The 27925-nt window shown below is 45.9% G+C and overlaps 1 protein-coding gene across 19 annotated transcripts in view; it reads right to left on the bottom strand.

The window, feature by feature from the left end:
- Positions 1-27925, bottom strand: part of PTPRF (protein tyrosine phosphatase receptor type F) — a 1358330-nt gene that overhangs the window by 223144 nt on the left and 1107261 nt on the right. For all 19 annotated transcript variants that reach the window (XM_063939338.1, XM_063939337.1, XM_063939347.1 and 16 more), the window contains one exon: positions 1384-1529. In XM_063939338.1, the coding sequence (XP_063795408.1) occupies positions 1384-1529 (146 nt within the window). The remainder of the gene's footprint in view (positions 1-1383; positions 1530-27925) is intronic.

The following is a 27925-nucleotide window of genomic DNA, read 5'->3' as shown; positions in this document are numbered from 1 at the left end:
CAAGTGTCTGGCACTGTGGGGGCATACAAGTGTCTGGCACTGTAGGGGCATACAAGTGTCTGGCACTGTAGGGGCATACGAGTGCCTGGCTCGGTGGGGGCACATGTATCTGGCACTGTGGGGGCATATGTGTATCTGGCACTATACTCGGAGGCATTATGTGTATCTGGCACTGCACTACTGGGGTCATTATATGTATATGGCACTATACTGGGGGACATTATGTGCATCTGACACTATACTGGGGACATTATGTGTAATGAGAACTACTGTGGGTATTGTGTGTAAGGCTGCTAATTGTGTGTGTGCGCATGTGTAGGGGGTGTGATTATATATTTATAGTTTGATATAATATAAAATTGCCAGGCCACGCACACTTTCCCAGGAGCGTGCATGCCTTCCTATATATATATATATATATATATATATATATGGGAACTACTGTGTGGCATAATGTGTATAAGGATTACTACTGTGTAGCATAACGTGAATAATGTACATTACTGTGCTGTGTAATGTGAGTGAGGCACACTACTGTGGTGTAATTTGAATTGGGGTACTATTGAGTGGCCATGCCCCTTTTTTGGCACACGTGCCTTCCCTATTTCAAATATGGGGGGGAGGGCACCAGTCCCTTACTTTGCCAGGGGCGCTCGGACACCTAAATACACCCCTGCTCGGGAGACCCAGAGAGAAATGCAGGATAGAAGCGAGACAGACACTAGTGCTGGAGAGACAGTCGGGCACCAAGAATGGAGACATTAGACCACAGAGACTGAGGGCTAGATGCATCATCGCTTGGAAAGTGATGAAAAGGAGAATGAAAAAGTACCAGCCAATCAGCTCCTAACTACCATGTCACAGGCTGTGTTTGAAAAATGGCAGCTAGGAGCTGATTGGCTGCTACTTTTTCACTCTCCTTTTTATCTCTTTCCTAGCGATGATGCATCTGGCTCTGAGAAAGAGATGGAAAGAGAAGCAGGGAGACAATCTGATACAAAACAGCTAATTCCTCGGCTCATTTCTAGCTTATCTTTTCTTCATTCCATTTAATTCCATAATACAGGCTGGTACAATGGTTTAAATTCCACCCATTTAATCTTTGTGAGGTTCTGAAAGGCAGCGAACAATTCTCATTTTATTTGAATAGATCCCATTTGCTTATCAGTGATGCTGAGAGAGGAGTGACCTGTCCTCACCGCCGCAGATGAGGAGGGAGCCGGCCCACAGCCATTACATGGGTGAGATCTCTCTCCGCCCGCTGCGCAGCGCTGGAAGGATGTTCTGTCTCGCCATAACAGACCTCATTAGCTTCTCCCCATCGGAGCTCACAGAGTGACAGGCAGGGGAGGGACGCCACTTCATCCCAGACCTGGCAATTACCTCAAAACGCTGGGAGCTGACTTTCTTCCCTTTCTTCATCCAGGTGATTCGTGGCTTAGGGTCTCCCGTGGCCTGGCACACGAAGGAGGCCACGCCACCTGATATTCCAATTTGGTCATCTGGCTTCCGGATAAAGATCGGCTCACCTGTAGAGAAAGATGTGAGTGTTACCAGGTGTGCAAAACATGGGTCATTATTCATTTACACAGACATCGCAAACATGGGTCTGAGGACGTACGCGCTGCAGCAAACGCACACACAGATACAGGCACACACAGAGATATGCACACACGTATACACACTTACAGAGAGACATGCGCACACACGTATACACACTTACAGAGAGACATGCGCACACACAGATACAGGCACACACAGAGATATGCACACACATATACACACTTACAGAGAGACACGCGCACACACAGATACAGAAAGATACAAGCACACACAAACAAAGACACACAAACACAGACAACAAAGATATATAGACACACAAACAACAAAGATATATAGACACACAAACAACAAAGATATATAGACACACAAACACAGACAACAAAGATATATAGACACACAAACACAGACAACAAAGATATATAGACACACAAACACAGACAACAAAGATATATAGACACACAAACACAGACAACAAAGATATATAGACACACAAACACAGACAACAAAGATATATAGACACACAAACACAGACAACAAAGATATATAGACACACAAACACAGACAACAAAGATATATAGACACACAAACATAGAAAGATGCACAAACACAGACACAGACACATGCACAACACACACAGAGATAGACACAGACTAATAAGAGAGAGAGACACACATAAAAGGTATAGATACAGACAGGGTCACTCACACACAAACGTATACTGAGACACTCCCAGACAGAGAGAGACATACACACACACACCGAGACATGGAGACACAGACATTACAATCAGAAATGAAAGGCAATCAATCTGTAATGCGCTGTCATTCTGTGCTGCGTTACTTTATCTCTCCCTTCACCTGTGGGTAAGAATATGCATACGTACAGTATAAGAACAGTGACTTTCACCCAGCTCTCTGACAAATACCAGGCCACACGTCAATCCCACAGTGACCTATGACCCTAGTCAGATGCCTCTTAAGCCTCAAGGGCTGAACTTCCTACATATGCGTAAATCTACCCCTATGAAATTCCCCAGCTGTACAGAGATATACAACAGATTTGGTGCTTTATACATACTAGGTTCTACTACTAATTTCCACCCTATATTTCCTAGTGCAGATTAGGAGTGAGGAACATACTTTTTGCACAATAACCTCTGGTGCAGAATTACCCAGAACTCACATATTGATAATACTGGGGCCCCCTGCTGGCGACTTGGTGTAACTGAGCAGTGATGAAGCTGAGAAGACAGGGCCTAAATGACTTTATGGCTGTGAATCAGATCCATCCTTCTGCCCTGTTCTAGCCTCACACTGTAGTCTCCAGCAGAGGCCCTCAGTACAAATCATTACATTAGTCACTGCCCAGAGACACCAGGGGTATCAGAAAAGAGACTTGTGTACTAGCTTACATATTACATTTCTACTGAAATATGTACCTGTAAAAAGGCAGGGGAAGTGATCACAGGTTACAGAAACACTGACATGTCACCGGGAAACGTACGAGTATCAGACATCCCTGAATGGGTCCATGATAACAGGGCCCGGAATAAACTCTAACTCCCTCAGCGCTGCTTGGCCTGTCACACTCACACGCACGGTGGCACATTTAATGGATTTACATGGCCACAGCAGCTGGCACCTGTCAATCAATAATGCTGGGACAGTATCAATGGAAATATGTCAAGATGTGATAACAGTATTGACTGGTGCTCTGGAGCCATGGAGGGGAAGGGGTGTAAGGGTTAGGGAGCTCAGGGTGTTATAACCCCCAATTCATAACCCACTGTAAACTCTGCAGTAGGCACATGATCTGCATATATATATATATATATATATATATATATATATAAAAAAAATCTACCTCTGTCCCGTGGTGTGTATGCTCAGAGTGGCAGGAGCGACGGAGATGCACATTGTATTGGAAAAGTGCTGGGTATGACTGGGAAGTGACTATACATTTTATGAGTGTGTTCTGGCAATGTCGCAGGTGTTTTGATGAAGCAGTTGCAATACTCAGATGCTTCATTGCTCATACTGGAGTCCATACTCTGACGGAGATTTTGCACCTAGCACGGTGCGACCGATGGTTGCGTTTAAAGACGCAGAAGAGGTATTAGAGCATCAAAGTGGGTGTCTCAGTCCTTGGACAGTCAGGCGCACAGCTGTACACCAGGGAAGGACTTGTAGCAATATGAGCATGAAGTCGCATACACAAGATGGGCAAAAGACGCACACACGGACTCAGCAGCATCCGACCCAGAATCAAGCCCTTTGTGCGCACTGAGCATCCCTACTAGTACAATCTACAGAACCAGTAGCGTGTATTAATGTACGAGGAACGCGGCACTCTTTATACTAAAAAGAAAAACACATAATGCAGCTAAAGCACATTTGTGTGAATGAGCCCAGAAAGCAAAAATGTAGAGGATGAGAGGTTCAAACAGAGAAAATAAAGTATATTTACACCATGGATATGTATAAAGATAACAGTGTTCTGCTGCTGTCACATGCGGGGCAGTACCAGCAGACAACCTGTAGGTGGCATACTCTCTGCAACAGACTACCTATTACTTTGAATAGTGTGGATCATGGAAAATGTCCTTCCTACCATAATAACTTACTTTTAAAGCTCAGATATATATATTTTTTATAATAATAATAATAATAATAATAATAATAATAATAATATTATTATTATAATACAAGTTCAAAACTAAAGGTGTTTTTATCAAGTAGAATATTGGTGACCATGTTGCATTATATGGCTGATTGGGTGTGGTTCATTAGGTCGACATGGTCATTAGGTCAACGTGTGCAAGGTCAACATGGAAAAAGGTCTACATGATTTTTTTGACTGTTTTTGGTGCCGTTTTCTCCTAAAAGTGACGGGGAACCCCAATTAGTGCACCGCTTCGCTCGCCATGCTTCGGGCAAGGTTACCGTTTCCAATTGTAGTCCACGTGAATCGTTAAGTATGAAAAAGGTCAAAAAAGAAAAAAAAAGGTCACAAGCTCATGTCGACCTTTTTACATGTCGACCCAGTGACCATGTTGACCTAAGGCATGTCGACCTTAAGTGGTCGACCTAATGCCTGTCGACCGAACGACTGCGATCCGGTTGATTGATGCCCCCTTGTACAGGGCCGTAGGCACCACCGGCCGCCTGGTTTATAAAGAAACAGGTTCTCCTAAAATTTACGACAATCTAATTTTGAGGTCTAGACCGGATTCTCTGCCCTGTACAGGTTTCTATCACCCAGAATGGACCTTTGCAGCATCTCACCAATTTGCCCATAAAAAAAATAAGATTTTACTTACCGATAAATCTATTTCTCGGAGTCCGTAGTGGATGCTGGGGTTCCTGAAAGGACCATGGGGAATAGCGGCTCCGCAGGAGACAGGGCACAAAAAGTAAAGCTTTTTCCGATCAGGTGGTGTGCACTGGCTCCTCCCCCTATGACCCTCCTCCAGACTCCAGTTAGGTACTGTGCCCGGACGAGCGTACACAATAAGGGAGGATTTTGAATCCCGGGTAAGACTCATACCAGCCACACCAATCACACCGTACAACTTGTGATCTAAACCCAGTTAACAGTATGATAACAGCGGAGCCTCTGAAAGATGGCTTCCTACAACAATAACCCGAATAAGTTAACAATAACTATGTACAATTTATGCAGATAATCCGCACTTGGGATGGGCGCCCAGCATCCACTACGGACTCCGAGAAATAGATTTATCGGTAAGTAAAATCTTATTTTCTCTATCGTCCTAGTGGATGCTGGGGTTCCTGAAAGGACCATGGGGATTATACCAAAGCTCCCAAACGGGCGGGAGAGTGCGGATGACTCTGCAGCACCGAATGAGAGAACTCCAGGTCCTCCTTAGCCAGAGTATCAAATTTGTAAAATTTTACAAACGTGTTCTCCCCTGACCACGTAGCTGCTCGGCAAAGTTGTAATGCCGAGACCCCTCGGGCAGCCGCCCAAGATGAGCCCACCTTCCTTGTGGAGTGGGCCTTTACAGATTTAGGCTGTGGCAGGCCTGCCACAGAATGTGCCAGATGGATTGTGCTACAGATCCAACGAGCAATCGTCTGCTTAGACGCAGGAGCACCCATCTTGTTGGGTGCATACAATATAAACAACGAGTCAGATTTTCTGACTCCAGCTGTTCTTGCAATATATATTTTTAATGCTCTGACAACGTCCAGTAACTTGGAGTCCTCCAAGTCACTTGTAGCCGCAGGCACTACAATAGGCTGGTTCAGATGAAATGCTGACACCACCTTAGGGAGAAAATGCGGACGAGTCCGCAGTTCTGCCCTGTCCGAATGGAAAATCAGATATGGGCTTTTGTAAGATAAAGCTGCCAATTCTGACACTCTCCTGGCAGAAGCCAGGGCTAGAAGCATGGTCACTTTCCAAGTGAGATATTTCAAATCCACCTTATTTAGTGGTTCAAACCAATGAGATTTTAGAAAATCCAAAACTACATTGAGATCCCACGGTGCCACTGGAGGCACCACAGGAGGCTGTATATGCAGCACTCCCTTCACAAAAGTCTGGACTTCAGGGACTGAAGCCAATTCTTTTTGAAAGAAAATCGACAGGGCCGAAATTTGAACCTTAATAGATCCCAATTTGAGACCCATAGACAATCCTGATTGCAGGAAATGTAGGAATCGACCCAGTTGAAATTCCTCCGTCGGAGCACTCCGATCTTCGCACCACGCAACATATTTTCGCCAAATTCGGTGATAATGTTGCACGGTTACTTCTTTCCTTGCTTTAATCAAAGTAGGAATGACTTCTTCCGGCATGCCTTTTTCCATTAGGATCCGGCGTTCAACCGCCATGCCGTCAAACGCAGCCGCGGTAAGTCTTGAAACAGACAGGGACCCTGCTGAAGCAAGTCCCTCCTTAGAGGTAGAGGCCACGGATCTTCCGTGATCATCTCTTGAAGTTCCGGGTACCAAGTCCTTCTTGGCCAATCCGGAACCACTAGTATCGTTCTTACGCCTCTTTGCCGTATAATTCTCAATACTTTTGGTATGAGAGGCAGAGGAGGAAACACATACACCGACTGGTACACCCAAGGCGTTACCAGCGCGTCCACAGCTATTGCCTGCGGATCTCTTGACCTGGCGCAATACCTGTCCAGTTTTTTGTTGAGGCGAGACGCCATCATGTCCACCATTGGTCTTTCCCAACGGGTTACCAGCATGTGGAAGACTTCTGGATGAAGTCCCCACTCTCCCGGGTGAAGATCGTGTCTGCTGAGGAAGTCTGCTTCCCAGTTGTCCACTCCCGGGATGAACACTGCTGATAGCGCTATCACATGATTCTCTGCCCAGCGAAGAATCCTTGCAGCTTCTGCCATTGCACTCCTGCTTCTTGTGCCGCCCTGTCTGTTCACATGGGCGACTGCCGTGATGTTGTCCGACTGGATCAACACCGGTTTTCCCTGAAGCAGAGGTTCTGCCTGGCTTAGAGCATTGTATATTGCTCTTAGTTCCAGAATGTTTATGTGAAGAGACGTTTCCAGGCTCGTCCATACTCCCTGGAAGTTTCTTCCTTGTGTGACTGCTCCCCAGCCTCTCAGGCTGGCGTCCGTGGTCACCAGGATCCAATCCTGTATGCCGAATCTGCGGCCCTCCAATAGATGAGGACTCTGCAACCACCACAGAAGAGACACCCTTGTCCTTGGAGACAGGGTTATCCGTAGGTGCATCTGAAGATGCGACCCTGACCATTTGTCCAACAGATCCCTTTGGAAAATTCTTGCGTGGAATCTGCCGAATGGAATTGCTTCGTAAGAAGCTACCATTTTTCCCAGGACTCTTGTGCATTGATGTACAGACACCTTTCCTGGTTTTAGGAGGTTCCTGACAAGCTCGGATAACTCCTTGGCTTTTTCCTCCGGGAGAAAAACCTTTTTCTGAACCGTGTCCAGAATCATCCCTAGGAACAGCAGACGAGTTGTCGGCATTAACTGGGATTTTGGAATATTCAGAATCCACCCGTGCTGTTTTAGCACTTCTTGAGACAGTGCTAATCCCATCTCTAGCTGTTCTCTGGACCTCGCCCTTATTAGGAGATCGTCCAAGTATGGGATAATTAATACGCCTTTTCTTCGAAGAAGAATCATCATCTCGGCCATTACCTTTGTAAAGATCCGAGGTGCCGTGGACAATCCGAACGGCAGCGTCTGAAACTGATAGTGACAGTTTTGTACAACGAACCTGAGGTACCCCTGGTGTGAGGGGTAAATTGGAACGTGGAGATACGCATCCTTGATGTCCAAGGATACCATAAAGTCCCCCTCTTCCAGGTTCGCTATCACTGCTCTGAGTGACTCCATTTTGAACTTGAACTTCTTTATGTACAGGTTCAAGGACTTCAGATTTAGAATAGGCCTTACCGAGCCATCCGGCTTCGGTACCACAAAAAGAGTGGAATAATACCCCTTCCCTTGTTGTAGAAGAGGTACCTTGACTATCACCTGCTGAGAGTACAGCTTGTGAATGGCTTCCAAAACCGTCTCCCTTTCGGAGGGGGACGTTGGTAAAGCAGACTTCAGGAAACGGCGAGGTGGATCCGTCTCTAATTCCAACCTGTACCCTTGAGATATTATCTGCAGGATCCAGGGATCTACCTGCGAGTGAGCCCACTGCGCGCTGTAATTTTTGAGACGACCGCCCACCATCCCCGAGTCCGCTTGAGGAGCCCCAGCGTCATGCTGAGGCTTTTGTAGAAGCCGGGGAGGGCTTCTGTTCCTGGGAAGGAGCTGCGTGTTGCTGTCTCTTCCCTCGACCTTTGCCTCGTGGCAGATATGAATAGCCCTTTGCTCTCTTATTTTTAAAGGAACGAAAGGGCTGCGGTTGAAAAGTCGGTGCCTTTTTCTGTGGGGGAGTGACTTGAGGTAGAAAGGTGGATTTCCCGGCTGTAGCCGTGGCCACCAAATCTGATAGACCGACTCCAAATAACTCCTCCCCTTTATACGGCAAAACTTCCATATGCCGTTTTGAATCAGCATCACCTGACCACTGTCGCGTCCATAAAGCTCTTCTGGCCGAAATGGACATAGCACTTACCCGTGATGCCAGTGTGCAGATATCCCTCTGTGCATCACGCATGTAAAGAAATGCATCCTTTATTTGTTCTAACGACAGTAAAATATTGTCCCTGTCCAGGGTATCAATATTTTCAATCAGGGACTCTGACCAAACTACCCCAGCACTGCCCATCCAGGCAGTCGCTACAGCTGGTCGTAGTATAACACCTGCATGTGTGTATATACTTTTTTGGATATTTTCCATCCTCCTATCTGATGGATCTTTAAGTGCGGCCGTCTCAGGAGAGGGTAACGCCACTTGTTTAGATAAGCGTGTTAGCGCCTTGTCCACCCTAGAAGGTGTTTCCCAGCGCTCCCTAACCTCTGGCGGGAAAGGGTATAATGCCAATAATTTCTTTGAAATTATCAGTGTTTTATCAGGGGCAACCCACGCTTCATTACACACGTCATTTAATTCTTCTGATTCAGGAAAAACTATAGGTAGTTTTTTCATACCCCACATAATACCCTGTTTAGTGGTACCTGTAGTATCAGCTAAATGTAACGCCTCCTTCATTGCCAAAATCATATAACGTGTGGCCCTACTGGAAAATACGGTTGATTCGTCACCGTCACCACTGGAGTCATCGCCTGTGTCTGGGTCTGTGTCGACCGACTGAGGCAAAGGGCGTTTCACAGCCCCTGACGGTGTTTGAGTCGCCTGGACAGGCACTAATTGATTGTCCGGCCGCCTCATGTCGTCAAACGACTGCTTTAGCGTGTTGACACTATCCCGTAGTTCCATAAATAAAGGCATCCATTCCGGTGTCGACTCCCTAGGGGGTGACATCCTCATATTTGGCAATTGCTCCGCCTCCACACCAATATCGTCCTCATACATGTCGACACACACGTACCGACACACAGCAGACACACAGGGAATGCTCCTAACGAAGACAGGACCCACTAGCCCTTTGGGGAGACAGAGGGAGAGTTTGCCAGCACACACCAAAAGCGCTATATATATATCAGGGATAGCCTTATAATAAGTGCTCCCTTATAGCTGCTTTGTTATATCAAATTATCGCCATAAATGTGCCCCCCCCTCTCTGTTTTACCCTGTTTCTGTAGTGCAGTGCAGGGGAGAGACTTGGGAGCCGTCCTGACCAGCGGAACTGTGAGAGGAAATGGCGCCGTGTGCTGAGGAGATAGGCCCGCCCCTTTTCTGGCGGGCTCGTCTCCCGCTATTTAGAGAAATTAGGCAGGGGTTAAATATCTCCATATAGCCTCTAGGGCTATATGTGAGGTATTTTTAGCCTTTATAGGTAATCATTTTGCCTCCCAGGGCGCCCCCCTCCCAGCGCCCTGCACCCTCAGTGACTGCCGTGTGAAGTGTGCTGAGAGGAAAATGGCGCACAGCTGCAGTGCTGTGCGCTACCTTTTGAAGACTGCAGGAGTCTTCAGCCGCCGATTCTGGACCTCTTCTGTCTTCAGCATCTGCAAGGGGGCCGGCGGCGTGGCTCCGGTGACCATCCAGGCTGTACCCGTGATCGTCCCTCTGGAGCTTGATGTCCAGTAGCCAAGAAGCCAATCCATCCTGCACGCAGGTGAGTTGACTCCTTCTCCCCTCAGTCCCTCGCTGCAGTGATCCTGTTGCCAGCAGGAATCACTGTAAAATAAAAAACCTAGCTAAACTTTTTCTAAGCAGCTCTTTAGGAGAGCCACCTAGATTGCACCCTTCTCGGCCGGGCACAAAAATCTAACTGGAGTCTGGAGGAGGGTCATAGGGGAGGAGCCAGTGCACACCACCTGATCGGAAAAAGCTTTACTTTTTGTGCCCTGTCTCCTGCGGAGCCGCTATTCCCCATGGTCCTTTCAGGAACCCCAGCATCCACTAGGACGATAGAGAAATAAATAAATAAAAGACAGACTTCTTTATATATCTATACATTTCCGTGGTTGGCTACACCTTGTAGGACATGTCATGGGACGCTAATGCGGCATGTGTAAGTGGAAACCAGCGCTGCCCAATGATTTTACACCAAGCGCCGCAACTGCCAGTGTCAGCAGCTGCACCAGATCCACGCAAGGTGCGAGAGATCCGACAGAAACCGCCATTCCCTTCCCCATACACACAACTCAGAAAAGCACAGAGCTCTAGATCATAGGTTCTCAAACTCAGTCCTCAGGACTCCACACAGTGCATGTTTTGCAGGTAACCAAGCAGGTGCACAGGTGTATTAATTACTCACTGAAACATTTTAAAAGGTCCACAGGTGGAGCTAATTGTTTCACTTGCGATTCTGTGAGGAGACCTGCAAAACATGCACTGTGTGGGGTCCTGAGGACCGAGTTTGAGAACCTGTGCTTTAGATCATAGGTCTGCAAACTCGCTCCTCATTAACCCTCACAGTGCATGTTTTGCAGGTCTCCTCACAGAATCACAAGTGAAATAATTAACTCCACCTGTGGACCTTTTAAAATGTGTCTGTGAGTAATTAATACACCTGTGCACCTGCTGGGTTACCTGCAAAACATGCACTGTGTGGGGTAATGAGGAGCGAGTTTGCAGACCTATGGTCTAGATCAGGGGTTCTCAAACTCGGTCCTCAGGACCCCACACAGTGCATGTTTTGCAGGTAACCCAGCAGGTGCACAGGTGTATTAATTACTCACTGACCCATTTTAAAAGGTCCGCAGGTAGAGTTAATTATTTCACTTGCGATTCTGTGAGGAGACCTGCAAAACATGCACTGTGTGGGGTCCTGAGGATCAAGTTTGAGAACCTGTGGTCTAGATACACGCCCATGGCTCTCCCAAACCACTTGCACAAGTCTGGGTGGTTGCGTGTAAGCCACCGCCCAGTTCCCTCCTCCAAAACACACAATTTCCTGGAAAGGCAGATCCGGCTAAGTTCCTTCTGACTCAGAAGGAAGGGCAGGCGCAAAAATCGCACCTGCGATTCCGCTGTATCCAAAAACTCCCCATTTGCATCGCCTATCTCAGAAACATTCCTATTATTTCTTGCCAGAACTAGGAGCACTACAATCCCCATCATAGCATGTTTAATAAAATTAATATATATATTTTTTAGTGCACTTTAAACATTTCCCTTTCAGGAATCAGAATAATCAGTAATTTATTGTACTGAACTGAAGGTCAAACTTTATAAAAGGAAACCACTTGACCAGTCTGGAAATGTCCCTGGATATTACAGGCAGCTGGTAACTGGGCATTTGCGGTCGATTGTATGAAATAATCAGCGTTTACCTGACAACCGCCAACTCTTACCAGAATAACCGCTGAACGCTGTGTGACTGGAAGTGTAACACTTACGTAATCTTTGTACTGGATAATTACGAGAATGGGTGCCAGGCTTATGTGGACTGAGATCCAAGGAAACCAGTTAATGAACACTATCCCAGTCTTACTTTTATGGCTCAAGAAATCCGTCTTTCTCTGTATGAACCAATTAACCCACCGCTTCTTTCCTTGTAACCTGATGCAGTGCCTTGCCTGAGTAATGGCTTCTCACTTGTGAGCTGTGCCGGTAATAACCGTTTCTCACGGCTTCCTGTCATATGTATTTCATGCACTGAGATCTGGCAGCTACGAACCTCATCTGGACGCTTACGGTGAAGGCATTGGCACAGGAGTAGGTCACTGCTCTGCCTGTTAAGGGGCCTGCGCTATACTCCATTTCTCCTCCTGCTCAAGCCACACACAAGTGAGCACAACGAAAGAAATTTATCAGGACAATCTCCAATCCATTAAGACTCCCTGTGCATCCCTTTAATCCACGGCCTGTAACGTGCAGCTAGAATTGCCCATCTCCATTCTGTTTCTTCCCTATTAATAGCATTGGCATTTAGAGCCAATTTTACTGGCCAGGTGGCACCCGTAAGAGCAGTGAAGTTTTATAGGCTTTTCTTAAGCCTTTCAATTTCCTTACTGCAGTTACGGTTATCCAGTCACGCCATGGCTCGGAGACACACCACTTTCTCATAAAGTTGCACCTGGGTGCCAATAAGACAAATCCAGCTGGTTATTTTAAATAATGCCTACACCCGATAAGTCGTTTTCTGGGCAATATTCATGAGAATGCAGCTAATTCCCTAGGAATCAGTGATAAAAGAGGTCATTTTACTAAGTGGAAGCATTTGCAAGTGGCAGCTTTGCTGGCGGGACTGGCCCTCATAATGAAAATCGCTAATGATATTAATAGCATATCACGCAGTTTTCAATTTTTGGTGCCAAACCCCAGAAATGCGTCAGCTTGCAACAGTCACCGCTTAGTGAATTTACCCCAAAGTTTCATAGATGTTAGCGGTTCCTAGTGAGTCGATAACCTGCATTCCGATGAACATTGGGCCTGCACCCCCGTCGCATTGCATACAACTCCGATGGCGAGAAATCTGTGCATGCACAAATCTCGTTCTGCGAGATCCAAACAGTGCCCCCAAACCGTATCATGACTGACATGCAGCGGGCAATTTGGGAAATTTGCAAGAGCAGGGACGGGCAACATTGGAGAAAACAAAGGGGATGGGGGGGGGGGGGGGGGGGGTCATCCCATTTTCTGGATGTGATGAATACATCCAGTGACTATGTCCTTGGACTGGCTTCGGCTGCGTGAAAATCCTGGAGTCCTGCGGCTAATCTGGTTACTCAGATGACTGGTGGTCGCACAGATGATCCGATGCTGTGTCCGTGGTCGCAGCAGCAGATCAGAGAAGTCGACGGGAGGCGTCTATCTCCCGTCACAGCTGCCGCTGCAAAGCCTACGCCTCTAAATCAGGCACATTGGTTCAGCTCAATATACATAGAATTATTTCAGCACCATGGTATTCAGAGAGAACTCAACGGTACAAACAAGTTTACACTAAAATGTAAATAATGACTCGTAGTTCGCCGCAGCAGCAAATGATACAAGTCTGTCCGCGCTCGTGCTCAGACACTGATATTGCTGTGACAGTCAAAGATAATGAGGCAATTAAAAGTTTTATTTTTGTGTTAAACTTGTAATTAATGAAGCAGCGGTGCTGCCGGTGACATAGATGGCGTCGGTTTTGGAGGACAGATGCGGCTGACAGTTCTGCAGTCTCCCTCTTCCAGAACCGCCGTCTATCAGGAAGCCATAATATCCCATTCTTCCCACGAGCGTGACAGAAGGAGACTGAGCTCGTCGCTCGTACCATTCCGTGTGCCAGCAACATGATGGGTCCTGTTAGTACCAAATGCAATAGCAGCTGACGGGTCCAGCCATCATCGCAGAGAAATGGAGGTAATTCCTGCAGAACTCAGCCAGGAAAGATTGCAGCATTTTAAATGCAGCCCCCCCCCCCCCCCTCCCCCTCGTTCTTGCTCATCTCTTTGTGCCTGTGAGCTTAGTGGGCCGTTACAGGCAGTGCTGCGGTGATGGATGAGCGATGCAGATCTAACCACCACTCTCTGTGATAGTCGATCACTAACAATGTAATAGGCTGTAGCAGCCAGCATACGTTATCTGCAAGAAGTGGGACATCCAGGCTTCAGCTGGTGAAGGGACAGCATAAAGGCTGCAGAAGAGGGTGCACCGAGAGGGTGGCACTACTGCATAGATGTGCGTGGCTTAACTGTGCATATATCTGGCAGACCACCACTCGGGGCTAATGGACAGATCCTAAGGTGCACAATGAGGGGGAGATTTATCATACCGAGAGAGAGATTGAGCGGAGAAGCTCAGTGGGGTTGAGCAATGTCCGCAGACACAGAGATCATGACCATCGTCTGATAGCCTTCTTCACTAACCCTTACTAACATTAGAGAGATGCCAGATGGTTTATTAGAGATCAGCGACCATGTTAGGCCCTTACAAAATAACCTGTCTCCAGTCCGTCAGCTTTGTAGCAGGTAAGGGGAACCTCAGTCCAGCGTATTCGGTGCAGGGAGTCTGGCTGGGCCCTAGTACTTTTCATGGGGCGTGGCCTAACCGTCGGAGGCGTGGCCCTGCACACTTAGAAACAAAAATATGTGCGCTGGGGAGAAGAGCTGCAGCTGCTGATGCCAGGTAAGTTGTGGGATCGGGGGGGAGGAGACTTGGGCCTTCTCTGGGCCCCTCAATCAGGCTCGGGCCCAGGTAAATCGTACCTGTCCCCCCTCTTGGCACCACTGATCAGATGGAGTCACCCCCACACTACAGCAATACCAGACACCTGTGGTAACAATCCTAGGGGACTGTCCTGCTGTCCTCCCTCCCAGGACTGTTCGGAGAGGGGCCCAGCTCATAAAGATGAGTGGGTGCTACATACACCTCTCACCCACAGGGAGTTATTTAAGGGAGAGGATGTGGATCTAGCCCAGCGTTGAAATCTAAATGCCCCAAGGGAGTGTAGTATGCCTCAGCGTCATGCAGCACGCCCTCCGTTGGGCGAGCCCTCTCTGAGCCAACGCCAACATTTATACTGTGGGATAATGATACAGACTTGTATGGGGCTAACACTTCATGGGGGGTATTCAATTGTTTGAAAAGTCAGTTGGGTGTCTGTTTTTTCCTATCTAATAGACAGGAAAAATCAGACACCCAACCGACTTTTCAAACAATTGAATCCCCCCCCCCCATGTGTCACTTCCAACACAATAACATCCCTATTTACAAACGGAATGTAAGTACGATGGCATGCCAAGGGAAATAATCCATATACTGTATATACAGATCATAATACAGTGGGTACATTTTTGTATCTTCGGCAGTACTGGAGAACGTAGCATGTGTGGTCTCCAGTAGGTTGTGTGTCCTTCAACCCACTATAGGCATTACACAGCTACAGAATTATTGTTACGTCATTATTCAGTCTGTGAGGATGTGGAACGGAACAGTTGGGGTAGGGTTGCTGTAATACCCCATTAATGAATTACACAGGTTCTGCGGCGGATTAAGGAGGTATTATAGCAATCCCGAGTTGGGGGTTCTGCGCAGAGCTCCCACCTCCTCCACTGCTGTCACCTAATGAAGCATCTCCTGTATCACGGACAGCCCAGCAACTCATCTGGGATCAGGAACGGATTTCCCCTGCATGCTGCGATCACTACTAACTACATTATCAGCCACTTTCACTTTGTTAATTTGATGCTTTACCTATGAATGAGTGAACTCCATAGAACAAATTACATCCAATATTGGTACTGTTTTTGCTGTATGCGCTGGATGACAGATATCTACGCTCCGTTCCTCGTAATTCCATTAGACTGATGAGCTGGCTGCACACCAACGTGGCTCTTAATGGAGAGATGCTTCCGGCAGCGAGGCACATATATATATATATATATATATATACACACACACACACGGGAGAGGGATGTTCCTCCAGATCCAGAGCACAGCAGGAAAGCCCCCCTGCTTTCGATGAATGAGGGTAGGGGTGTCCCCCTGAGGGTAGGGGGCCCTGGCAACTGGACGAGAGATCGAAAGAGTAATGCAGCCGGTTCATTTCTAATGGAGCCTATAAATAATATATCATCGTAAAGTAGTCAGCTTGACTGCTTTAGGGTAAGGCCAGAGATGCTGTTTGGATAATAGCTCATAAATGGCGAGGTGAGCCGGGATGCAGGACGTCTACTTGATCCGAGTTTGCAGGTTTATAAAGACAATTGCTTTACTATAAATGAAACGCAGGCGCTCTTTCACAATCCTGTACAACGGACGGGAAGCCCTGAAGGAGCAATGGACGTTTTCTGCTTTCCAATTAAGGGGGTAATTCAGAATCGATCGCAGCAGCAAATTGGTTAGCAGTTGGGCAAAACCATGTGCACTGCAGGTGGGGCAGATATAACATGTGCAGAGAGAGATTTGGGTGGGTAATTTTGTTTCTGTGCAGGGTAAATACTGCTTTATTTTTACACTGCAATTTAGATTTCAGTTTGAACACACCCCACTCAACTCTAACTGCACATGTTATATCTGCCCCCCCCCCCCCTGCAGTGCACATTGTTTTGCCCAACTGCTAACAAATTTGCTGCTGCAATCAGGTCTGAATTAGGCCCTAAATTTCTAATTATTCTCAGTAATAAACACAGTTGTGACTACATAGATCCCGATGCTCCCACACTTACACGATGCATAAAAGCTTTGGCGTTTGCTTATAAAGTCAGAACAACAACTAAACTTTTTGCATTTTTCCTGATATGTTCCTGGAAATAATTCCTTAGATCCGGCTTCAAACAGAAAGTCTTCTACAGTAGCACTTGGGAGCTGTCCACGAAACGCAGAGTTTAGAGCAGGCATGAAATGGCGACGCTGCGCCCCTGCCTTCATGAGTCCAAGAACGTTTCGTAAGTGCACGCCATATGTTCTCCTTCTCTGTTTGCCTCGTCATCCCAGCCTTAGATATTGCTCAGACTCTGTGCCGTGGCAGGCAAGGCCTCATCAGAATTGCAGCTAATAAGAAAGACGCCACATTTAACCTACAGAGAGATTTTCTGCAGCAAGCTCCAATTTACATTAATGAGTGTTTTATTCTGTAGATCTCCAAATAACCGTTGCTATTACCAGCCCGGCTTGTATGCCGGCTACACACTAATCCACACACACTAATCTACACACATCCTAATGGCGGTTAATGGCACAGATAATGAGTGCCCAGGAAGACTCAAACATGCCTCATCTCATCAGCCGATTGGCTCTGTATGTCCGCCTGCCAGGAGGTTTGTTGCACTCGAAATATGGGCAGACAAGAGGGCTCGCTTATAATTCACCTTCACAGACCTCACATACAAAACGAGTGGATGGAGCTTGCAGCGTCTGCGACACAAACATCCTGAGGTAATGGCAGCTACCGGCGCTGTAAAACAAGCCACGGCCACGTCTTAGGGTAATTCCTGGAACAATGAGCCTGTTTCATGTTTGTAAGTAAAGCAAAAAAGCAAGTAACTGGGCAAAACCATGCTGCACTGCAGGTGGGGCAGATGTAACATGTGCAGAGAGAATTCGATTTCGTTGGGGTGTGTTCAAACTGAAATCTAAAATTGTAAAAATTAAGCCGAGCTACCTGCAAAAGGAGCCAGTATTTAACCTGCACAGAAAAATATAGCCCGCCCAAATGTAAAATCTCTCTGCACATGTTACATCTGCCCCACTTGCAGTGCACCACCATGGTTTTGTACAGTCGCGTTACTGATAAACATGAATCAGGCCCAATGGACGGATGTCTTGGTCTCGTTATGGATTTCCATTGTGACGTGTGTGACATCAATACATAGACATATTCTATACATGCCAATCTGTACTTTTTATTGATTGTAGGCTTTTATCTAGCGTCAGTAAAACCGTCCTCATCACCCGGATCGGTGACCTATTTATAAATACGCCCCTTTTTCTCCAAAACCATCTACCAGGAATATTTTGTGATCAATATTATTCTTCCATCTGACCCGGATTTGCAGCCTATCCCTACTCCCCTCCTGTCATGAAGCTGATTCATCTCACTGTGCAGGAAAGCTCAAAGGTGACTGCCAATATGGGAAAATCAGGGAAGAGAAGGACTGCCGACGGGAGCAATAATCACGCTGTTCGCAACCTCTCTCTTAGAGCCGCCGTAACTCTGCTGCTTGTCAGAGACAAGGATGGCCATTTTATAAAGGGTGACACCGCTGCCACGGAAGGAACCTTGGAGCAGAAATATTTAAGGCGAGCTGCATTTTACTGAGCCCAGGGAGGGAAAACTTATTTAAGACTTGCTCCGCTAGTAAATTCCGATGCAAGTTTCATTCTCATTTGCAGACAGCCAGCTCCAGCCCAACACATAATTCTGCCCATGTGAGACCAGCGGCTCAGCCAAGGCTGAGAGCAATCTTCCAGCACCCCGCAGGGTTCTAACAATTCAGCAGCCATTGACATGCAGAATATTTTACACCGGCCTTTACAGATCCAAAGGTGTTTTTTTTCTTCTTCTCTCTTTTCCTCCGCTTCTTTTCCTTTTCATCTTACGGCATCTGGCTTTTCTACAGTGATTCGATTTTATTTGCCGTCAAAAAATATCCAAGTGGTAATGGGGGAGATGTATCAAGCCATGGAGAAAGATTGAGTTAAGAACTTGCCTAAAGCAACCAATAATTTGTCATTTTCAAGACTGTGCTAGATAAATGACAGAAGGTGGTTGGTTGCTTTGGGTAACTTCTCCACTTTACCTCTCTCCATGAAATGATCCTTCTCCCCTAATACCTCAAATAGAAACAAGGAACAAACTGTAGATGTTTACATTGACCATAAATAATCTAAATTGGTCCTGGACCACCAAACCCAGGCACCCCTGCAAATGCCCAGAGGCACCCCAGGGTGCCAGGGCACACAGTGTGAGAACCACTGGTTTAGACCAGGGATGGGGAACCGTCGACCCTCCAGCTGTTGTTGAGCTACACATCCCAGCATGCCCTGCAACAGTTTTAGCATGGCCAAATGGCAAAACTGTAGCAAGGCATGCTGGTATGTATAGTTCAACAACAGCTGGAGGGGCCGAAGATTCCGCATTCCTGGTTTAGACAAACTATATAATAAGAAAATGGATCCAGACATTACAGTGGCAAAAATCAAACAGTGTTATAAACAATCCAGAGCCCTGGGAGGGGCGGACAGAGAAGATCAGAGTTACTGACAATGGGCCTCAAGCAGACTTTAGAGCAAAGCAAAAAAAAAAGAAGATATATCCTACGTGCTCTTCCCTATACATGTATGGGGACATTGTAATTATCCAGTTCATCAAGCTTTCCTTTTTCGGGGCTTTGACTGCAGGAACTAACACTGCCTCTTACTTATGACAAGGGGGTCAGAACTGCTAAGAGACAATGCCACCTCTGACCCTCACAGGGGGTTAGTCAGAGATGGACGTGTCCATAGGGTCTGCGCATGCGCACCAGCAACAGTTTGCGTGACCCTTCACCTGTGCTGGGCAGCCTCCAGCATGTGAGTAGATGGATGCAGATCTTGCGTCCATCTCTGAGTAGCCCTCATAGGGTGTCATTCCGAACCGATCTCGCACGCTGCAGTTGTTTGCAGCGGTGTGATTGGGTCAGAACTGCGCATGCGCTGACGCCGTAGTGCGCCGACGCATGCCAGACGGCCAAAGGCCATCGTTGTCTAGCGATTGCCTCTGCCTGACAGGCAGAGGCAGTCACTGGGCAGGAGGGGGCTCGACGGCGGTTTAGGGGGGGCGCGATCCGCCAAACGCAGGCGTAGCTGGACCGTTGGGGGGACGTCACACGCATCCGCTGCGACCCGGGCAGCGAAGAGGTTCTCCCGGCCAGCCGCAGGAGCTGTGCTGGCCGGGAGATACTCCTGAAATGCAAAAGCATCACCGCTGTGCGATGCTTTTGCACTTCTGCGGGGGTGGGGTCCGGCACCGACATGCGGGGCGGACTAGCCCTGTGCTGGGCGTCACCTCCACATGTCTGAGTGCCTGATCGTAGCTGTGCTAAATTTAGCACAGCTACGATCAACTCGGAATGACCCCCCATAGTGCGCATAAACAGCAATGAGGTGTAAGTCATTTGCGCTATTAGATGATGTGGTGTGGATAGATAATTACTGATACTATACCTCAAATGTTGATAAATAAAGCCCAGAGTTATTTACCTACAAAGCACGAACGCTAAGCACTGAATATCTACTACAGTAAATTCTGTGTAAGCAGCGGCTGCTCAGTGGGGGTAATTCCAAGTTGATCGCAGCAGGATTTTTTTTTAGCAGTTGGGCAAAACCATGTGCACTGCAGGGGAGGCAGATATAACATGTGCAGAGAGAGTTAGATTTGGGTGTGGTGTGTTCAATCTGCAATCTAATTTGCAGTGTAAAAATAAAGCAGCCAGTATTTACCCTGCACAGAAACAATATAACCCACCCAAATCTAACTCTTTCTGCACGTGTTATATCTGCCCCCCCTGCAGTGCACATGGTTTTGCTCAACTGCTAACAAAATTCCTGCTGCGATCAACTTGGAATTACCCCCAGTGTTCTATCTGTCCTGCAATCTTGCCGAAAGCAAAGTCGAATACTGCGCATACTGTAAGCTTTCTTTGCGGTATATTACTTTGTAATGGGAAAGGAAAGGAGGGCAAATGCAGAGAGTACAAAAATGCATTGTAGGTCTAAGCAAATGGCTTGCAGTCCCCTAGGTATCAGCGAGCATTTGTATTGGTCTGTGGACTCAAGACCGTGATGTGTCTAGTGAGGTCATTGGACACAAACTGTTGATTAATGTCAGCAGCTGTCCACTGTTGTTTTTTTTTACCTGTTTGTTGCTCTTTTAATGTTTGTTACAGGGAAGGAAGTACTACAATACATTTTATTAACTTACTAAACAGAGCTGAAGTCAATGGTAGGTTAGTATTAGACCAAACTTTGTCTCTTACTTATGTAAATTGTGTATTTTCCCGTTCTATTATTACAAAAAGGAGCTATATGAATAAAATTATTATAATTTCCACAAAGCATTTTAGGACTCAATCTACTGGCCAGGTGAACATTTCAGATGACTGGACAGGACTCTGTAAAGTGATCTGGGCTACGCCTGTATTCTCTACAGGGAGGAGCGCAGCACCAACGCCCCTCTCAGGGGACAGCCGGCCTGTCATCTCATTACTAGTTGTGCTAATAGCGTGTGGCAAGGGATGTTTTCAGATTAGGGGGATTTCTAATCTTCTTTTGCAAATGATACCCGTGTTATATCTGTAAGCCTTAAATCTGCTGTTTGGACTGTGAGGGAGCGATTTGAGTACTCACTACGGACAGGATCACGGTGAGTAAACATCACTGACTGGTACATTTTACCCTTTTCACCACTCAGATGTCATTCACGTTATTTTTTTCTCTCCTGTGAATAAACGTTGAACTTTAATCTGAGCAGGATTAAGGATTGACAAATAAAAGGCGCTGGGACTCCCAGTCATACTATACCGCAAAGGGAACGGTTTACGGGTAACCTCAGTACAGAATAGATTAGATAGTAACCGCCAATAGAGAGTGAAAACCCGCCCTGTGCCAGTGTGCGAATGCATGCGTACACCGTGCAAAAACATCGCAAATCCGTTCGCAGCTCAATCGCCATCAAATGATTTTTCCATTCTGTGCAGTCTGTGTGTAGCCCAGGACTTAGGGGGACATTTACTAAGCAGTGATAAAAGTGGAGAAGTGAGCCAGTGGAGAAGTTGCCCATGGCAACCAATCAGCATTGACATAACATTTATAATTTGCATACTATAACAGTATACAGAGCAGCTGATTGGTTGACATTTGCAACTACTCCTACAGTGCGATACAAACAGGCTGATCGGGGCTGGAGCTGACGTCACAAACCCGCCCTGAAAACGCTTGGGAACGCCTGCGTTTTCCCTGACACTCCCTGAAAACGGGCAGTTACCACCTACAAACGTCCGCTTTTCTGTCAATCGCTTTGCGTACGCCCAGCGATCAAAATTTTCGCACCACTCTGTCGCTGTTTGGGCTCGCGCCTGCGCATTATGGTGCATACGCAGTCATTCGATAACCGGCCGCTGTGCGATTTCGCACAATAGCGATCGGGTCTGAATTCGGCCCGTAGACATATAAGCATCACATTAAAGACTTTCTGCTATGCAGAATTATAACTGCGCAGTGACTGCGACGCCTAAAGCTCTCCGCTGGGAAATGACACAGAGGAACGGCCAGTAATAGCAAAACATTTGTGTCTGTGCAGGATGTGAATCCCTGAAAGACTCTGATCTCCGGTCAATCACCACAGCAATTTCAGCAATCACGCGCACAAAAGGTGACTGTGCTCCGTATTCTACCGCACGGCTCATGAAAAAAAGAGGAAATTCTCAAAAGGTCAAATGACATAATCACCATTCCATCCACGAAAATACCAGGCCTTATTACCGGGAAATCAAAGTCTTCATTTCACAGGAGAATTGTTTGGGGATGAAAAGAAATAGCTTTCCGAAGACAGAACAAGGTTGGCGACCTCCTTATCAGTGCTTTCTTAAGGTTACATATTAGATACTAATTGGGCTAGAGATAGCATCACTGTAAACATCATTAATTAGGAAAACTTCAGTTGGGCATATATATATATATATATATATATATATATATATATATATATATAATGATGGAAGTGGGAATGAGATGCAGACAGAGAAAGTAGGATGACAGATATCATCCCTTGGAGCCGCCTCTCCCCCCCTATTAGACAATACGCACATTCAATCACCCGGTACGTTCTCAAACAATGCCGTTAAATAACCATCTCTTCACTCTGGAAGCAGAATCTCTGATTTGTTTTATATGTGCATATGTCTGCCTCCTGCAACCCCATCCTTCACCGCTCAGGAGCTCACAATGTTACTTAGCGCTGCAGACATTTATGCAAATCAATGATCATGAGGCGTAAGAGTGAAGCGTTTTGGAGCGATGAATAACGGAACAGCCGGGGTAGCCATGGAGATGCCTCAATCAGGGACGACTTTGAAGAAGAATAAAAGAAAGCATCCAATATCGTAGCATATATATAAGCGTCTAGTAAAGTGTGGCGCCAAGTGACTATATGCGCCTAAGTGAGTAGAGCGCAGTGCAAGTTACAAGCTATTCTCTTTACAGTTTGCAGAGAAGTAAAGAGTGAATTCCTGTTCTCTGATGGAAGAAAGGCCTCATCCAGATAAATCAGTGTCAGCGCAACCCAATTAAATGTCTAATCTGCAATCTAGAGGGGCACCGGAATAAGGACACTTGGCACTAAATAAATTGGCTGTGACCCTACTTAGTGGCCACGGCACACATCCATCTTATTATTTGTTACTAGGTAACTTAATTACCCTGCACAGCTCAAACGGAAAACCTAAAACAGACTGTTATGTAAATGTGTCTGTCCTGCAGTGATCAATACGGACCCTTCCTCTATAGAACGATTCCTCTCTCTGGGGTAACTGGTTGCCTTTAAAGCTTTGTTACTTACAGACCAGGGTTTTTTAATTTGATGGACAGGAGGAAAGGGCGAGCTGTTTATTTGTGTGTTTCTATATACATGTGCGCTGGAGAAAGTCTATGACGTGACCACAGCACATATCAGTAATATAAGTTCCACGCTTGATCCCAGTGCAGCTTCATGAATGAGCTTTATAAACCTCCTTCATACTACAAATCATTTTACAGATTGCACATTATAAGCTCGGAAAACTCTGCATAACTCACACACAAAGAAGTATAGGTTATGTATGAATACGCCGACAAAAAGTACAGGTTATGTATCAATACGCCGACAAAGAAGTATAGGTTATGTATTGATAGTAGGTTCTGGAATGCCAATACAAGCCAAAAGGACAGAATATAGAAATGGCGTCTCAGTTACTCAGAAATACTGCATATAACTTACAATCAGACATACTGTATATTACATAGTACATTACAAAGTAAAGGAAACGCCTAGCTCAACGGGGAAGATTAACTAATTGTCACCTGCGGACCTATTCAATTAAGTCCTGCATCACCACGTGTTAAGTCCCCAAGGTGTGTTTAACGCAGATTTTTCCTTGCAGCCTCAGCAGTAAATACACCCTCTTGGGTTTAACCGAAAGGCTCCAGCACTTGACGCAAAATCTATGGGTTACAGTGCTGGGAAAATACAGAAAAACTGGATAGCTCCAGGCGTTTTATCCACAGATTTACCAAATATGGTAAACACTGTTGGTAATTGAATATGCCCCAATAAGGTATGCAAAGTTTATATGAAGACCATGTTCCAGAGTTCAATCTGGACACAATTGCAGGACCATGTTCAGACACAATTGCAGGAGGATGAGGGGTTGGGGGCATATGTGTAGCTAGTGGGGTCCATTTAGTAAGAGGTACAGTGATGGGGGCACATTTAGTAAGAGGTACAGTAATGGGTGTACATTTAGTAGGAGGTACAGTGATGGGGGCACATTTAGTAGGAGGTACAGTGATGGGGGCACATTTAGTAGGAGGTACAGTGATGGGACAAATTTAGTAGGAGGTACAGTGATGGGACAAATTTAGTAGGAGGTACAGTGATGGGGCACATTTAGTAGGAGGTACAGTGATGGGGGCACATTTAGTAAGAGGTACAGTGGTGGGGGCACATTTAGTAAGAGGTACAGTGGTGGGGGTACATTTAGTAAGAGGTACAGTGATGGGGCACATTTAGTAGGAGGTACAGTGATGGGGGCACATTTAGTAAGAGGTACAGTGGTGGGGGCACATTTAGTAAGAGGTACAGTGATGGGGCACATTTAGTAGGAGGTACAGTGATGGGGGCACATTTAGTAAGAGGTACAGTGGTGGGGGCACATTTAGTAAGAGGTACAGTGGTGGGGGTACATTTAGAAGGAAGTACAGTGATAAGGGTATATTTAGTAGGAGGTACAGTGATGGAGGCCAATTACTAAGAGTTACAGTGATGGGTGTACATTTAGTAGGAGGTACAGTGATGGGTGTACATTTAGTAGGAGTTACAGTGATGGGTGTACATTTAGTAGGAGATACAGTGATGGGTGTACATTTAGTAGGAGTTACAGTGATGGGTGTACATTTAGTAGGAGGTATAGTGATGGGGTAAATTTAGTAGGAGGTACAGTGATGGGGGCACATTTAGTAGGAGGTACAGTGATGGGGCAAATTTAGTAGGAGGTACAGTGATGGGGAGTACATTTAGAAGGAAATACAGTGAGAGGGGTATATTTAGTAGTAGGTACAGTGATACGGGGCCAAAGTACTAAGAGTTACAGTGATGGGGGCACATTTAGTAGGAGGTACAGTAATGGGGGTACATTTAGTATGAGGTACAGTGATGGGGTACGTTTAGTAGGAGGTATAGTGATGGGGTACATTTAGTAGGAAGTACAGTAGTAATGGGGGTACATTTAGTAGGAAGTACAGTAGTAATGGGGGTACATTTAGTAGGCGGTACAGTGATGGGGGTACATTTAGTAGGAGGTACAGTAGTAATGGGGGTACATTTAGTAGGAAGTACAGTAATGGGGGTATATTTAGTAGGAGGTACATTTAGTAGGAAGTACAGTAGTAATGGGGGTACATTTAGTAGGAAGTACAGTAGTAATGGGGGTACATTTAGTAGGAAGTACAGTAGTAATGGGGTACATTTAGTAGGAAGTACAGTAGTAATGGGGGTACATTTAGTAGGAGGTACAGTAGTAAATGGGGTTACATTTAGTAGGAAATACAGTAGTAATGGGGTTACATTTAGTAGGAAGTACAGTGATGGGGCTACATTTAGTAGGAAGTACAGTAGTAATGGGGGTACATTTAGTAGGAAGTACAGTGATGGGGCTACATTTAGTAGGAAGTACAGTAGTAATGGGGGTACATTTAGTAGGAGGTACAGTGATGGGGGTACATTTAGTAGGAAGTACAGTAATGGGGGTACATTTAGTAGGAAGTACAGTGATGGGACTACATTTAGGAGGAAGTACAGTAGTAATGGGGCTACATTTAGTAGGAAGTACAGTAGTAATGGGGGTACATTTAGTAGGAGGTACAGTGATGGGGGTACATTTAGTAGGAAGTACAGTAGTAATGGGGGTACATTTAGTAGGAGGTACAGTGATGGGGGTACATTTAGTAGGAAGTACAGTGATGGGGGTACATTTAGTAGGAAGTACAGTGATGGAGGTACATTTAGTAGGAAGTACAGTGATAGGGGTACATTTAGTAGGAAGTACAGTGATGGGGGTACATTTAGTAGGAAGTACAGTGATGGGGTATATTTACTAGGAAGTACAGTTGTAATGGGGGTACATTTAGTAGGAAGTACAGTGATGGGGGTACATTTAGTAGGAAGTACAGTGATGGAGGTACATTTAGTAGGAAGAACAGTTGTGATGGGAATACATTTAGTAGGAAGTACAGTGATGGGGGTACATTTAGTAGGAAGTACAGTGATGGAGGTACATTTAGTAGGAAGTACAGTGATGGGGGTACATTTAGTAGGAAGTACAGTAGTAATGGGGGTACATTTAGTAGGAAGTACAGTGATGGAGGTACATTTAGTAGGAAGTACAGTGATGGGGGTACATTTAGTAGGAAGTACAGTTGTAATGGGGGTACATTTAGTAGGAGGTGCAGTGATGGAGGTACATTTAGTAGGAAGTACAGTGATGGGGGTACATTTAGTAGGAAGTACAGTGATGGGGGTACATTTAGTAGGAAGTACAGTGATGGAGGTACATTTAGTAGGAAGTACAGTGATGGGGGTACATTTAGTAGGAAGTACAGTGATGGAGGTACATTTAGTAGGAAGTACAGTGATGGGGGTACATTTAGCAGGAAGTACAGTAATGGGGGTACATTTAGTAGGAAGTACAGTTGTAATGGGGGTACATTTAGTAGGAGGTACAGTGCTGGAGGTACATTTAGTAGGAAGTACAGTGATGGGGGTACATTTAGTAGGAAGTACAGTGATGGGGGTACATTTAGTAGGAAGTACAGTTGTAATGTGGGTACATTTAGTAGGAAGTACAGTGATGGAGGTACATTTAGTAGGAAGTACAGTGATGGGGGTACATTTAGTAGGAAGTACAGTGATGGGGGTACATTTAGTAGGAAGTACAGTTGTAATGTGGGTACATTTAGTAGGAGGTACAGTGATGGAGGTACATTTAGTAGGAAGTACAGTGATGGGGGTACATTTAGTAGGAAGTACAGTGATGGAGGTACATTTAGTAGGAAGTACAGTGATGGGGGTACATTTAGTAGGAAGTACAGTGATGGAGGTACATTTAGTAGGAAGTACAGTGATGGGGGTACATTTAGTAGGAAGTACAGTGATGGAGGTACATTTAGTAGGAAGTACAGTGATGGGGGTACATTTAGTAGGAAGTACAGTAGTAATGGGGGTACATTTAGTAGGAAGTACAGTGATGGAGGTACATTTAGTAGGAAGTACAGTGATGGGGGTACATTTAGTAGGAAGTACAGTGATGGGGGTACATTTAGTAGGAAGTACAGTTGTAATGTGGGTACATTTAGTAGGAGGTACAGTGATGGAGGTACATTTAGTAGGAAGTACAGTGATGGGGGTACATTTAGTAGGAAGTACAGTGATGGAGGTACATTTAGTAGGAAGTACAGTGATGGGGGTACATTTAGTAGGAAGTACAGTGATGGAGGTACATTTAGTAGGAAGTACAGTGATGGGGGTACATTTAGTAGGAAGTACAGTAGTAATGGGGGTACATTTAGTAGGAAGTACAGTGATGGAGGTACATTTAGTAGGAAGTACAGTGATGGGGGTACATTTAGTAGGAAGTACAGTGATGGGGGTA

This window comes from Pseudophryne corroboree, chromosome 9 (assembly GCF_028390025.1).
Source record: "Pseudophryne corroboree isolate aPseCor3 chromosome 9, aPseCor3.hap2, whole genome shotgun sequence".
Taxonomy (NCBI): domain Eukaryota; kingdom Metazoa; phylum Chordata; class Amphibia; order Anura; family Myobatrachidae; genus Pseudophryne; species Pseudophryne corroboree.
This window is presented reverse-complemented; position numbering and strand designations above follow the sequence as displayed.